Raw genomic sequence first — 16,276 nt, 5'->3', positions numbered from 1 at the left:
TTATCCCCCTCCACAAATCAAAATCAAAGAAAACTTGTCCAATCCATCTTAACTTAGCAACTAAACAGTGGCAAAGTGTACTAAGTATTTGGAGCTTATTCTTGAAAAATCTAAGAATAATTAAGGGAAAATAAGAACAAATGGGAGCTTTAAGGAATGCAAAGGACAGAACTGCACGTGAAGTACACATGAATTGAGCATTGATAAAAGTGAGGAAGAATATTTGAAGTTTGAAATTTGAAGGTGGGCTGCCACATGTAAGGCGTGACACAGCCACCTGTAGGATGACTTTGCCTAGAAATAAGCAACCGCTCCATATCAATTACACGCAACAGCCCAAGTCTGTCTCGCAAAGAGGCTACCATGTGGCCCTGTCGCCCCAGAAAAACTTAACTACGCTGGTTATATTCTTCCAACGACAAATTGATTCCATTCATAAAATTATTTATTTTAATGTTAAATTATGATTATCTTGATACTATCTAATTAGAAAAATAAATTTTAATATTCATATCTTGAGTTGAAAATTAAATAATTTATGTATAGTGAATTAATTTTTATTGAATAATAGTAAGTCAATTTCACTCAATAAAGATAGTTTAATTTAGTCATCTAAGTATTAATTCAATGGTGAAAAGAAGTTTTGCATTGTTGTCAAAGTCTCTTAACTCAAGTTGGGTTAAAACCCCTTTTTAATCACAACTTCTAACATGGTTTTGATAATTAGAATATTTTACCTGCAACTGCAAATCGCTGTAAAGGTTTCTGAGTTAAAAAAAAGATAAAATAAAATCTAAATCTTAGTGGAGCCTTGTTGCTTTGCGCTTAAATGCTAAGCAATCATCAATATAATATAAAATATATGGATTCTCTTATTACTTTATACTTTATAGGCACTTAGACGCAACAGTGTATAAACGTGTATTACATTTTCATATTGAATTGTTTGAAAAAAGAGTCGGGAAAAATTAAATAAAAATTTATATTTGATATATTTATTCTTTTATACATTATTAATTAATGGTTTAAATATTATTATTTCTTTAATAAATAAATTTAAAAATTGATAATTATTAAAAATAAATATATATAATTTAAAAAAATTATCTTTTCATATTTATGAATTGTCGTTTTATGATGAAGTAATAACGTCTAATATTTATACATTGATATTATATTAAATATAAAATTTTAAATTATTCATGTAAAATAATATTAATGTTTTAGTGCTTTTTCTTATGCTTTTTATTTTTATTTTTTTTCTTATGCTTAATATTTTTTTGTTTTGGAGAAAGATCTTAAGAAATCTTCCTTTTATGCAATTAAAATCTTAAAGCTTTTAAACATCCAGAAAGAACTTCAACCATGGAAAAGTCGAAGAGAAAAAAAGAATTCCGCGCCACGTTTACAAAGCTATGCAAAGATCTCTGTTGAGGAGAGTCCAAAACTACCAGCCCAAGCAATGGCACTCATATAATCTCCAATCGAATCACCTTATTGGCACAAATCTCCCCTCCCAAAACAACAATGCCAGCAACAACGTTCCAAAGCAAAATTTTGAAACATGGCTTACTCTCATTTCAACCCTTGCCGAAGGTGGCACCGACATGGACCTTACCTTACATAAGGTGGCAAAACTTCTCCGCTCCGGGATTAAACCAAATGACTACTCCCTAGTTCACCTAGTTCGGGTCTCAACGGACCTGGACTATGACTCTTATTGCCAACAGCTTCATTGCTACATTTTAAAATCTGGATTTGTCTCCAATGTCTTTGTTTCTAACGCTTTGATGAGGTTTTATAGGAGGATTGACTTGCCATGTCAAGCAGGTAAGCTGTTTGTTGAAATTCCTCAACCGAGTGTCATTTCCTGGAACACTTTGATTTCTGGGTATGTTCAATTTGGGCAGTTTCGTAAAGCTTTGGGGTTGTTTCTTAAGCTTCAAAGGTCTGATATTTGCAGCAATGAATACTCATTTACCGTGGCTTTAGCTGCTTGTGGTCAACTGGGGTTTTTGCATCTAGGCAAATCAATTCACTCCAACATTTTGAAATTTGGCTTGGAATGTGGCATTATTGTTGGGAATTGCTTGATTGATACGTATGGGAAATGTGGGGCTGTGGACGATGCCGTTTTGGTGTTTCATAGCATGATTGATAAGGATGTTATTTCATGGAATTCAGTCTTAGCAGCGTGTGCCAGAAATGGAAAGCTTGAAGAAGCCTTCAGTTTTTGGCGCCAAATGCCTCTCCGTGATACAATATCTTACAATGAACTTATTAGTGGTATTGCTCAGTTTGGCAACATAAATGATGCAATTGATATTTTATTTAATATGCCGAACCCAAATTCATCTTCATGGACTTCAATAATGACAGGATATGTTAATAGAAATCGAGCACGGGAGGCTCTACAGTTTTTCAGTAAAATGCACTCTAATGAAGTTGAACTGGATGAGTTCTCGTTTTCAATAATTCTAAGTGGGATTGCAGGTCTCTCGGCTTTAACATGGGGAATGCTGATCCATTGTTGTACGATAAAGTGTGGTTTGGATACTTCTGTTGTGGTGGGAAGTGCTCTCATTGACATGTACTCCAAATGTGGGCGGGTTAAGAGCACTGAGTCTATGTTTCAGTCTTTACCTAAAAAGAATTTGGTAACCTGGAATGCTATGATCTCTGGTTATGCTCACAATGGTGATTCAACGAAAGTGATCCAGCTTTTTGAGCTGCTGAAAAGGGAAAGGGATTTGAAACCTGATGCGATCACATTTCTTAATGTCTTAGCTGCATGTTCACATAACGGGACACCACTGCAAGAGGTGTATCAGTACTTTGAATCAATGATCAATGATTATGGTATTAAACCTACTGTTGAGCATTGTTGTTCTATGATTCGGCTAATGGGTCAAGGAGGAGAGATCTGGAGAGCTGAGAGGATGATATATGACCTGGAATTTGGGTCATGTGATGTGGTTTGGAGGGCTTTGCTTGGTGCTTGTGGAGTTTGCAAGGATTTGAAGGTCGCAAAGATTGCAGCTGCAAAAGTAATTGAATTGGATGGTAGCAATGATTATGCTTATGTAATGATGTCTAACATTTTTGCACACTTTCACAAATGGGCGGAGATGAGTGTGATGAGAAAGCTCATGAGAGATAAAAGAGTGATAAAAGAAGCTGGTTGTAGTTGGATTGAAATGGAAAACGTCGAGTTAAATTCATCTACATAGAATTGGTTTTTAATTGCTGTTTGTGTCGTTCTCTGTTATCCTTTGTTGTGATTGTTTCATGCATTCCTTTAGGGTAGGGAGGATTGGGGTTGAATGGCAGACTTAGATGTCAACCAGGGAATCCACAAGCAAACTGTCTGAAACTTGTCTACATAAATTCCCGAATATGTTCCACCTTTGCATCTTAATTTCAGGGTGGAGGAATTTCCGTATGCCTAAAATGAATCTAGTCATGTGATATCATATCCATTGAAAATTCCAAGGCAAAATCACGTGTGGGCTACATTATTACTTTAATGAACCCAATTTTATCAGATAATTCTTTTTTAAAGCATTGAAAAGACAAAAACTACCATTCTGTGATGTATATCGTTCAACCCGCATTAGAGCCTCGGCACTTTTCTACTTACTATACCTTATGACTTTGGAGAGGGAAATATATTTGCTAATATATCCATGCCTCTATTGATAGATAAATTATTATACCGATTAATTCGTCTGATACAAAATACGAATGTCATATTAATTTTATATAAAAATTTAAATAAATTATTTTCAACATAAAATTTGATAAAAATCATCATTAAAATATTATACTTATTAATAGAGAGAAACATAAAAAAATTATTTTTTTTTAGGTATTATAATTTTGTAAAATTATAAGTAGTCATCTAGCTCCCTCACGAATTTTGGCTATCCCTCGTTGCAGTTTCAGGATTATTTTTGCAGCACGATCCCTTTCTTCAGGATCATTTGAATTTAGTTTACCAGTCCAAAAGACTATTTGCTTCTCCATGCTTTGAATCTGTAACATGCAGTACCTTCAGTTTAAAAAAAAAAGAAGCAGCAAAAATGTATATATATATGGAGGAGAATAATCCAAGAAAAAAGCCATAGCTGACGAAGAGAAAACACCTTTCTATGGGGCCATCTTAACACGCCATATTTGCGGCATATCTTCTTCAATACAGTGACAGACAAGTCCAACCTCCTGGCTGCCTCCTCAATGGGCAGATGGAAGTATTTTTCTATATCTTTCAAGGTCAGATTTCTGGTTCTCTCCCTCTGCATCACATCCCAAAGAGAAAATAACAAAGTCACTTAGGGTCTCAAGTTGGGAACCTCTATCAGAGTTGAAGATGGTGGCTAACTAACCTGTATTGACAGGGAGGGCTTGGGATGTTTCCCTTGGTTATTGCTGTTTCCTGCTTGGTCCATGCGGAACCCCCCTGCACAAAATTGAACAATTCTACCCAACTGTTGATTGTATGACAGAAACGGAGGTGCAAAAAATGGGAAATCAAACAATCCCCATGGTCGGGATTGGGAGGAGATACCTGCATGTGACGAAGATGGTTGCATGAAGTCGCCATTATTGAAATTTTCATCCCAAAGAAACCCCACGCATAAGGCCTCATAGAAACCTGAGAGTGGATCCTGAACGATGACGTATCCGGTTTGGCTTCGATGGAAGCAATACTGACTTAGAAACTGCTTCACATACTCAATGCTCTTTTTGCAGAAACTGTTTCAAAGTGTACCAAAATGAGTTTTGACAATTGGGTACACGTTATAATCAAATGATTGAAGAAGAAACTTACTCGAACATTTGATACTGATGGTCTGGAGCAACAGCATTAGTACTACCCGATCGATCAGTAAGAATAGCATGACAGATTATTCCAAGTCTTCCATGAATCTCAAGTTTGGTAACATTAATGCCTACCATTGTAAGAAAAAACGAAAAAATATCGTCAAAAAAGCATGCAATCTTAATCAAAAATAAAAAACAAACCCAACAATTGATACGACTGGAATTTGACACGAAACACACCATTAGTGTGAACGATTTCTCTTAGTACTTGGCAACAACTGCAACCAAATGGGACCGGTTCAATTGGCCAAACTGAAAGTGGCATTGAATTCTCAAAATTTAAGCTTTCTGTTCCCATATTTTTTTCTGTTGGATTATTCATTACCCCAGAAAGCCCGAAAAACCCCGCTTGAGAAGTCCCCGCATTACGCTCATTATAGAAATCCCGGATGACAGGATCATCTAAAGGATCAATAGTATCATTGGCAATTTCCTCACTGGACGGATCATGAATTGAAAAGGAACTTAACACGGATATATCCTGAGTGGTTAAGTCCTCAACTAGATTTTCAAAGTCCAGAAAGTTAAAAATTCCATCCGGGTACATGTCATTCGGATTATTATTGGGAACACTGGAATTTGGATCTTCCATGCCTGTACAATGCTGGTGTTATTATTATTTTACTATCTCAATTTTGTGGAGGAAGACGTTGAACTTTGTCCTTCGGAGAGATATTGGCCTTGGTGGTGGCCCGTGATTGGAAGCGCTGCAGCAGAGAGTGGAGTTTGATCAGGGCCTCAAGCCCCTACGAACGCCGCCGTAGGTGCTTGAGAATTGAGTGAGAGTGCGCAAATTGAAACTGAGAGGATTTGTCGTTTCAAATGTTACGTATTTATAGAAGAAGAAAGGCCGTTAACGACCGTTGTGACAAAGAAAACTGTCGGTGTTTCCTTCAAAAGGCTGAGTTTGAATTTGTTTATGACATGTTTACGGTTTAAAATTGGGCTTTGTTTTGGTCTGGAAAATATGGGCTTTTGTCTTCCTCAAAAACAGCATTGGCACACGTCTCTATGGGCCACCCCAAATATAGGGAGGAACATCGGAAGGGTGCCCTGCTCGTTCTATAGCCCTGAGTTTTACCATCGTTTAGTATTATCTGTGTCTCAAGATTCCACAATCAGTATAAACAATTTTAGATTTGCGTAAAAGGTCTTTTACCTGCCTTTGGAGATGAAGATTTTTACACATTGATTCCCTTCAAAATAAAAATTATACTAGCGCAACGAAAACACGTCTGCAGGAAGGATCAATCAAAAGGAAGCAAGTACATTAAAAGGTGTAGAAGATTCTGATGCTTTAGTTTGTTAGGCATAAACGAACGAGTCAAACAAGACTACTGCATTTTTATTTCAGACTCTTAGAGAAAACAAATCTCATAGCTTGTAAGAATCAAATCAGCTTCACTGCTGTTAAGGGTTCAAGAGTATTCAAAGAAATGACAACCTTTTTCGAATAATAATCTACAGGTCCTTGCTGCTTCAGTCCATTTGAAAACTCCTCATCATAATCATGATCTCTAACAAGTCACCTTGGAACTGCTAGACCAAACTCTAAGGCAACAGAGAATGCACTCAAATCAGAGACAGTTATTAGCAAAACTATTCTACAATGTTAAAATAAAAGATGCAATAGCACTTCATCCCAATCAACAAACAAGTGCAGCAACTCTATCTCAACCAAAAACAGATAAATTTAGAATGCCGTTAATGATATCCGGTTTTAAACTTATACAGCAGAAAGCTCATATGCCTTCCAGAACGTTGTACAAAGTTCTAAATTTAAGAACTCTTAAAAATGTCATGACACTTGGATCATCTAAAGTGGTTTCCCACATAGTTCAATGTCAAATGAAGAATAGATCACAGGGTCCACCTCCAAAACCAGCCACATGTCTCACGTACCATCAATTCTATCTGGGAAAAGGAGCAATTATGTTACCATTGTGTTCTAGATCACTCATAAATGAATCACTCTAAGTGCAATAAAATGAAGTCAAAATATTTGATTCCAAAAGATGATTTGACATTATCCTGACCTCTATTGCACTAATGCACAAATTTTTAGAATGCATTCACTAGGTCTATGTGTAACTACTCTTTGATGGGCTAACCATCCACCCTGATGTTTAAGCAGATAACTAAAAGAAGAATTTGACAAAAGAATGAAGCAATTGTAGGCACAAATCAGAAAGCTGGGTAGAAGGGGAGAGTGGGGTGGCAGAATTTATCATGTAAATTTTGATGATATATCTTTTCCTATATAACCTAAGCAAGACTAGTTGCTAGGAAGACAGGAAGAAATTGATCCAAACAATACACTAATGCCGGAATAAGATGGAATTTTCCAATCCCATAAGTACAAAGCAAAGCCATGTGTTACGTTTAATAGAGGCTTTTCTTTGCGGCCCCCACAAAGAAAGATTACAAAGAAGGGAACTAGTTTAGCTTCTAAAATAAGAAATGTGAAAATAAGGCCCTATTTTGATATAATTAAAAACTTTCAAGATCACTAAAAAAGCACTCATGTTTTCGTACTTGAGAATGAAGATGGGCCTGTCACTGTAAATTCCCACTTTATTTCTTTCAAGCATATTGAATTTATGTGCCTGCAGGAACCAAATATTCTGGTCAGATATTGTCAAGATACATGATTAAAGCACTGTTGGCCCCATTCCATAGCCCCTATTTTGTTTTACTCACAGGAGGCAAGCTCAATGATCTGATGGTGTCTAAAAGGTTGAGCACCAAAAAGGTCTTAAATTCTACTTCTAATTAGCTATGTTCTCTAAAATTGGAAACTGACACCTGTAACCTCAACCAAATTTAATGTAACAGCAAACTTATCTATTATAGAGACTGAGATAAAAATCATTTGTGATATCCAAGCAGTTAAGAAATCAACTTTCTTCAAATTCAAGTAGCATACAAAGTAAAATTTGGAATTGGAACTTTCATTCAAAAGCATGCATCTTAAGCATATTTTCCAACAATCTTTGCAGTCTGCCTCTTACCTCATAAGCCTCATTTGAAGACATGTTTTAAAATGTACATGACTCACCTATCCAAAGCAAGGTGGGTGTATGACAAATACCCTTCAAGAAGAGTGTTTCTATGCCTAATTGGCTAATTCAATGAACAGCTATGAAGATACAAGTTATGCATCCTCTCCACAACTCTCTTTCTGCAAACTCATAATATTCCTTGCTTGTCCTATATGTGCATGGACTACAGTCTACTGCAAAACTAAGCTTGGTGAGAGCGATAGAGAGCAGGAGGGAGAGAGAGAAAGAAATTTTGCTATGAGCTTCTTACTTCTAAAAGGAACGTGTTTAAAAAAAAAAACAATTATTTTAAGAATTAAAAATAAAATTTGACATTCACGGAATCATTATTTTTGAATTGGTTTTACTTGGCTATCTGCTCATTTTAATCAATATGATCCTGCTCTTAGACTCAAAGCTTTCTACCACAATTATAACACAGACATAAAGGTTAAAAACCATTCAGAATTTCCATGTTAACAACATCTTAAATCCCAAAACAATTGAACTAGAAAAAAGACTTAATCAATTTAAACAAAAAATTCAACACCAAAACCAAAACCAAAGAAAAAGGTGAAAGAACAACAGATATATAATGTCATAATAACAGTATGAGAAGCCAAAAAAAAAAAGGAAAAAAAAGCTACTCACAATAAAAAAAACAGATAAAACAGTACTAGAGGCCGGGATAGGTGCAGCAGAGTGTACCCTGAGAAAGTGCCCGGCAACTCCTCGATGTTGTGCTCAGGCATGACGTCATCCTTGACGCCGCCACTGCACTGTGCAGCGGCAACAGTGACTGCGCACATCCCAGCTCCGATGGACACCTGCCATCAGCAAAAAAAACCAAAACATCAAACTTCAAACAATAATAAAAAAGCGGAAATTCCCTATTTATAAAACGACTAATTGCAGGAAACACAGAGAAATATAATTTTGAAAACGGAAACAATTTTTTTTCTTTTTCTTGTACCTGGACAATGAGAAACGGCGAAGGGGAGGGATGGATTGGGAGGGGAGAGGTGATCGTGCGGAGGAGGGAGAAGCGGCGGATCTGGAAAGTAGGGATCTTGGACCGTTGGATCTGAAGGCGGATTTAATAGAGGACGATGATCTGCTGATGAATCTATTGCAAGTTGAAGCCATTAGAAAGAAAATTTCTTGACGGAGATAGAGAATTGAAAAACTTGTTAATAGAAATTGCAAACTTGGAAAATGTAACAATGCAGAGGACAGGATTTAGGGTTTTAGCGGTACGGAGCAAGTATCTGATTTGGTCAAATGTTGGGTCGGGTCGGGTAATTAATTGAAAGAATAATGATTAACAGAAATGATTCAAACTATGCTCTCTAGACAAATTATGTACTAATTAATGAATAAATGTTTAGATGTATATTTAAATATTATTCATTTAGAGATTTTAGTTTTAGAATTTAAGGTTATTAAAAAATTATATATGTTATGAAATATAACATGATATAACAAGTATGAGTGAAAAATATTAATAAAGTAAGATATGTGTATTAATAAATTATTAATTTCATTATAATATCTTCGAGTTGAAAAAAAATTATCTTATTAATAAATTTATAACAAATGATATATTAAGTCATATATTACTAGTAGGATATATTAATGTTTCGATTGCAATAAAATATGGTACTTCAGTACTAAAAAGTTTTTCATCATCTTTACGAGGTTGTAAAGAATTTTTTTTACATCTAGTGACCTTATAACTATTGGTAAATTTAATGAATGTGCTTTTTACAAAATTATTTTAGCACTTTTATTATATAATTTAATTAATTGACAAAAATTTTATTTGTCAAGTGTTCAATATGAAGATTTAAACAAAACATTGCTTTTTCTAAGTCTTTCATCTTAAATTTTTTTTTAAGTAACATTTTTTAAATTCTTTTTTTAAAAAACTTATGATTTTTTATAACTCTTCAAAAGTTTCAATAATATTAAGGTCATTAACATAAACAGTAATTATGACAAATTCAGATCCAAATCGTTTTATAAAAATATATGAGCATATAGGATTATTTTATAGCTTTCTTTTAACAAATATTCATTAAAGCGATTTGTTAAGGCTATTATACCACGTGTCCAAATTGTATTTAATTAATATAAATATGTATTTAATTTGATAGAATAAATTTTTTACGATTTTAATTTTGTGCTTAAGACAACTTAAAACCTTCAAAGATTTTCATATAAATAAAGATATCAAGTGAGCCATAGAAATAAATTGTAGCTACATTCATTAGACGCATATAGAAATATTGTATTCACCAGAAGAGAATGTGTCTCTTCATAATCAATGCAAGGTATTTAAGTAGAACTTTATACAACAAGGCATACTTTATATCTCACAATTTCATTTTTCTCATTTTGTTTATGTACAAAAATTCATTTAGATTTCACTGGTTTTATACTATTTATTATATGGATTATAGGTCCAAAAATTTCACGCTTTGCAAGTGAATTCAATTTCTTCTTGATTGCATCTTTTCACATTTGTCAATCATTTCTATCTCTACATTTTTCAATGGATGTAGGTTCAAGATCTTTATTTTTTTTTTCATAATACTGAGCGTTACATCATATGCAATAATATTGTCGATGTTTTATTTTATTACAGTTTCATATTTTTCTGTCATGACATAATTTATTGAGATCTCTTCATTTTTAATGATTTTAGGTACTTAAATTTCTTTTATAATTTTATCAATTATATCATAAGTCTCTTCTGGAGTTTTTGTTTCCTTTTTATACCATCTTGTATATTTACTATTTTTTTTTCAAGGATTTTATCTTTGAAACCGATTAATTTTCCATACTTTTGGCATACTTTATCTTATAGGGACATCAATTCTAATATAAGCATTACAACTAGTATATGAGATTTAGTCATTCTTTTTAAGTTAGTAAATACGTATGACAACTAATTTGCTCTATTTTATACATGAATTATCTTTGAATTTCAAGTTCTTATTGAATTGTGGGATGATTGAAATTAGATAATGATAACACATTCCAAAAAATTTCTTTTTTCAGTTGCTTATTTTCTCCTTTTAATATTAAAAAAATTATTTCATTAAAATGACAATCAATAAACTTTGTCGTGAATAAATTTCTTATTGATGGTTCTAAATTTTTAATTATAGATGGAGATTTGTATCCAATATATATTTGTAACCTCCTTTGAGGAATATCTTTGTGCATTATGGTAGAGCCATTGGAACATCTATCGCACATCTAAAAATTATTAGATGAAAAATATTTAGTTTTTAGTTATAAATCAATTGTTTTGAGGAGAATTTATGATAACTTGTTGGCTTGACGCGTACAAGTGTCATTGCATACAAAATGGCATGCCCCCAAATATAAATGGAGAGTTTAGTTTTTATAAGCAATAGCCTTACAATTAATTGAAAATATTTAATAAATGATTCTGCTGTACCATTTTATGTATAAATATGAGTAATCAATTGTTCAATAGTTATTCCAACTAACATACAATATTCATTAAAAACTTGATATGTAAGTTCACCAACATCGTTAAGATGAATAGTATTGATTGTATAATTAGGATAATGTGTTCGCAAACTAATGATTTGGACAAATAATCTTGAAAATATCAAATCACAAGTTAATAATAAGCACACACGTGATCATTTAATTGATGTATCGATTAAAATCATAAAATATTTAAATGATCTACATGGTGGATGTATAGGTCCACATATATCACCATAAATATGTTTAAAAAATATAGAGGATTCAGTCCCAAGTTTTACTGATGATGGTTTTATAATTAATTTGCCTTGAGAGCAAGCAATGGAAGAGAATTCATCAAATTGAAAAATTTTCTGATTTTTCAATAGATGATTACATGAATTTTCAATAGTTTTTTGCATCATTATTGATCTGGGATGGCCCAACTAGTCATGCCAAGCATTAAAATCAGTAATAAAGTTATGGTTTACAATAACATGAATTTCAATAATTCTAATATTTGTGTAATATAGTCTTGATTAATATTCATATTTTTCTTCAATACAATAAGATACATACATGTTAAGAACTTGCAAGTTAACATAAGATAAAATTAGATATATAATTTACTATTAAAACACATAATAAATACGTATCATTTAAATATAATGAGAACATATAAAAACATCTTCATGATAAAATTATACTAAAACATATTAACAAATTACTTAAGAAATTTCATTTTTGTATATTTTAATCACCAATTACATGATCAATACTCCTTTAAGGTGGACAAGAAAAACAATAATATCTAGATGTGTTATATCAAGTTGGCCATGGTTAAAATCATCTTGAACAAAATTTATTTCGATTTTTTTTTTTAGCTTTCAGTAATGCTTGATAAAGTTTAACAAAATGTTTCGACATACGATAGGTATGCGATCAATAGTATTTCATATCACATCGATAACAGATATTTTCTACATTTTTTTTATTTTTTTCTATATTTTCTTCATTACTCATCTATTTTTGGTGGGTAAAAGTATACATCCACTCTTGATAGGTAAAGATAAGGTATCCATCAACTCTTAGTGGGTAACGGTAAAATATCCATCCACTTCCAGTGGCTAAAGATAAGAAATCCATCCACTCCTGGTTGGTAAAGGTATTCATCCACTTTTGGTGGGTAAGAGTATCCATTCACTCTTTGTGGGTAAAAGTATCCATTCACCCTTGATAGATAAAATTATCCATCCACTTCTAATAGTTAACTGTATTATTAGGATAGTGATTAGTTTAACGACCATGATTACAATTATTATGGCGATCTCTTTTACATTCATGACCATAATTATTAATTATATCGCATTCATTTCAAGGAATCGACGAAGTTTATGATTTTTCATTAGTAGTTCGTTCTTTTGCTCAACCGTAAAAGGACATAAAATCCAAAGCAAAATGTATTTCAGATTACCAAAGTATAGTATTTTTCATTTTTTATAAAAGTAGATATCATACAAAGCCAAATATCAAACAAAGTCAATTCTATATGTTCAATTCAAAATATTTTATGTAAAATATCATAATATCAAATATAGATTTACATATGTCAAGCAAAATCATAGTTGAAATTCAACAAAAAAAAATCATATATTAAGAAAATCATATTCCAAAACTAGAACAAATATATCATATATAATTATATATATTTTCATGCTCAACTTGATTTAATAAATGAAGGGACAAAATATGATAAATAATACATGATAGCAAAATTCACATTAAGGTTGATTTTCAAGGAATGAAAATACCAAAAAGATATTGAGTTACTTACTTGATTTGCTAAAACAAAAATTCAAAGACCAACCATTGAAAACCTTTGGAAGCCTAAAGAAATGGAACTTCAACTTTTAGATGATGATAGAAATTAAATGATATCAAAACTTAGACTTTTAGATGATGATAAAAACTAAATGATACCAAAACTTGAGAGATTAAAAAATTATGCTGATAACGTGTTATGAAATATAATATGAAAGAACAAGTATGAGATAAAACTATTAATAAAATAAAAATCTTATTCTATAATGTGTTCTTATAAATAAAGTAAGGAATTTATCTATAGGCTAATAACCCTTATCTAGATAGAATTTTAGAAGATAAAGATAATGTTGACGGATTTGATTTGGATGGATTAAATCCAAATTTTAATCCAATCTAATTTACATATAAATCTAGATATATATAATCAAATATAAAAGTTCAAATTAAATTACAATCCTATGTCCAACCTACTGGGCTATTTGGCCTGTCTCAACTTTCTGACTTGATCTAAACTCTTGGACTGTGACCTAATGAACATTCACACATATATTCATAATAATATAAACCATTTCAACAATATTGAGTTATTGAAAATATATAAAAATTATTTAAAAGTATTTTTAAAATTATTAACTAATGAATAAGTCTCATAAAAAATAATTATTCGTATTATTTATATGATTTAAGAGATTGATATTGTTAAAAAAACTAATTAATTATATGCAATTTGAATAATTTAGTATCTACTATTGAAACTATATTTTAATAACTTTAGGTTAATAATATCATATCAAAAGTTATTGATAAAATATTTGTAAATTATTTGAATGTCATAAGAAGTTATTAGAAAAATTATTTGTAAGTTATTGGAATTTATTTAAATTTATTGAAAATATTTATAAATTACTGAGATTTTATATATAATCACTCTCATATATAATTACTGAGGAAGTATTTTCTTGTTGACAAAAGCATCATTAACAAATTACTTTGATTAACAAATTTTCAACTTTCAAGTAGGTACTGAAGTGTATGATTAGAAATCTATTACAACTTGCTAATATAATTGTTCGATTGTTAAGTACTGAACTTTAGTTGAACTTTGGACAATCTTAAATTTTGAAAATGAAAGTTTTAAGTAAGCTTAAAACCCTCACACAAAGATTAAATCACAAGAAAGCCAGAAGAGAGAAAGTTTAAAGAAATGTTTTCAAATTTAATTTCACCTAAACTTAAGGGTGAGCAAAACCAAACTAAATTAATTGTCTATCAAAATCAAATGCAATTTGGATAAAACGGTTCGATCTAATTAGTTTATTTGATCGATTTGTTCAAAATGTTTGATCTAATTGGTTTTTTAGTTGGTTCTCAATTTTAAAATTTTTAAACCAATCCACCCAGAAAACCAAAATATTATATATTATATATGAATATATGATATTTTTTATATATATTAAGAAGAATTGATAGTAAACTTAATTAATAATATACTTAAAATATATTAGTTTATTATATGTACGTATACAAATCATAGTCATAACAATTTAATTTTAGTTTTATTTATTTATTTATAAATATGTATTAATATGAAATTACAAGCTATATATTTTAAATGATATAACTTATATGCTAATATTATAATATATGATAGTAAATATCCTATATATTAATATGTTATAATTATTACACCTTGGTAATATTTCGTAATATAAAATGTTATGAATATATATAATTGTATAAATTATATATATATATATTTAATTTATATATAAGTATTACTATAACTTATAATAAACTTTATTTATATGATTACACTTAATAACCTTATAAATTATCACCTTAGTTTTTATAACATATTGTTTATAATTAGTTATTATTTATACAAACTTTGATATAAAACATTATAACATATAAGTTTTGTCATTAATTTCACATATACATAATATAGTAATACATATGTATATACACATAAGTACTACTGTAACTTAATAATTTTATTAGTTATTGCCTTAATTTTATAACATATTGTTTATAATTAATTATTATTTATACAAACTTTGATATAAAAATTAAAATATTATAACATATAAGTAGTGCTATTAATTTCATATATATAATAAAGTAATATTATATATATACATATATTTAATTTACACATAATTTATATATTTTATAATTATGGATAAAGTTTATAAGTTTTAATATTATAATTTGTAACAAAAAAAATAAAATTTTGATTTATTAGTTCAAAATTAAACGGATCAAACTAATTTTATATTTGATCGATTTGGTTGATTTTGGTCGATTTTTTAAAGATGTTTAGTCCATTTGATCTTTAGGTATAAAAGACCAAACCACACAAACCATTTATTTGCCCACCATTAAACTGATCTAATAAAGCTTTCATTTTTTTTTTAACTTTCGTTATTACGAATTTTAAAATTTATTTAAACTTTATTTCTAAAATTTAAGACCATACGGATTGAGTAAAAATCTCAGCACAGGACAAGTTCAAAAAGCACAAACAATATAGGCTTTGAAATATGATGATAACACGGCCACGTAGTGGATGGGTTAGATTTGGATGCATATAGAAGATGGGCCCATCTCTTCCCATCCTCAAGGAAAAAAAGCTTGAATTCCTTCAATTGAGGAATTAATACTAGTAAAAAAAATGTTTTTTAATGATTTAAGAATGTATTACCAAAAAAATACACAAAATCATAAAAGAATAAATAAGAATAAATCCTTTCTCTTTGTTTTTAATTTCAATCAAATTATAAAGGTATTAATCAAACCTCTGCATGCTTGACTTTCTGTACATTTCCTACATAGAAGAGTTTCACTGATTTTCCTTCTCTCCGTTGCTTACTTTCCGTCGTTCACCCGAGTCCCGGATGTAGGGTCAAGGGTTTGGTGTCTTTCTTTGTCGTCTCGTGCTCCAAATAGTTAGTGCACCTTTCAGGAAGTTTGAAGCATATAATTTTAAGCCAACAAAAAATTAAACACTACATATATAATAA

General features: G+C 30.7%; 3 protein-coding genes across 11 annotated transcripts; 1 reads left to right on the top strand and 2 right to left on the bottom strand.

Moving 5' to 3' along the window:
- LOC18606249 (putative pentatricopeptide repeat-containing protein At5g47460) lies at positions 1,289 to 3,397 on the top strand. The gene has a single exon (XM_018116926.1). The coding sequence runs from the start codon at positions 1,416 to 1,418 to the stop codon at positions 3,228 to 3,230; it is 1,815 nt and encodes a 604-aa protein (XP_017972415.1). The 5' UTR covers positions 1,289 to 1,415; the 3' UTR covers positions 3,231 to 3,397.
- On the bottom strand, positions 3,819 to 5,678 carry LOC18606248. Its single transcript, XM_007039763.2, has 6 exons — positions 5,065 to 5,678; positions 4,832 to 4,952; positions 4,568 to 4,755; positions 4,386 to 4,459; positions 4,146 to 4,295; positions 3,819 to 4,035 (listed from the first exon to the last, which is right to left on the bottom strand). The coding sequence occupies exons 1-6, from the start codon at positions 5,474 to 5,476 to the stop codon at positions 3,898 to 3,900; spliced, it is 1,083 nt and encodes a 360-aa protein (XP_007039825.2). The 5' UTR covers positions 5,477 to 5,678; the 3' UTR covers positions 3,819 to 3,897.
- LOC18606247 (protein NUCLEAR FUSION DEFECTIVE 6, chloroplastic/mitochondrial) lies at positions 6,163 to 9,208 on the bottom strand. 9 transcript variants are annotated; one of them, XR_001926865.1, is made up of 4 exons: positions 8,899 to 9,207; positions 8,577 to 8,752; positions 7,420 to 7,490; positions 6,163 to 6,435 (listed from the first exon to the last, which is right to left on the bottom strand). XR_001926865.1 is itself a non-coding variant. In XM_018116652.1 (4 exons), the coding sequence occupies exons 1-3, from the start codon at positions 9,069 to 9,071 to the stop codon at positions 6,779 to 6,781; spliced, it is 312 nt and encodes a 103-aa protein (XP_017972141.1). In that variant the 5' UTR covers positions 9,072 to 9,208; the 3' UTR covers positions 6,339 to 6,435; positions 6,758 to 6,778. The 9 variants fall into 9 exon arrangements, 5 of the variants coding, with proteins under 5 accessions (XP_007039821.1, XP_007039823.1, XP_017972141.1 ...); XR_001926867.1 differs by having other exon boundaries at positions 8,634 to 8,752; positions 8,899 to 9,206; XM_018116652.1 differs by lacking the exon at positions 7,420 to 7,490 and adding an exon at positions 6,758 to 6,798 and having other exon boundaries at positions 6,339 to 6,435; positions 8,634 to 8,752; positions 8,899 to 9,208.

Source organism: Theobroma cacao, chromosome 3 (assembly GCF_000208745.1).
Source record: "Theobroma cacao cultivar B97-61/B2 chromosome 3, Criollo_cocoa_genome_V2, whole genome shotgun sequence".
NCBI classification, from domain to species: Eukaryota; Viridiplantae; Streptophyta; class Magnoliopsida; order Malvales; family Malvaceae; genus Theobroma; species Theobroma cacao.
Note: the sequence above shows the minus strand (reverse complement) of the source record. Positions and strands in the feature narration are given on the sequence as shown.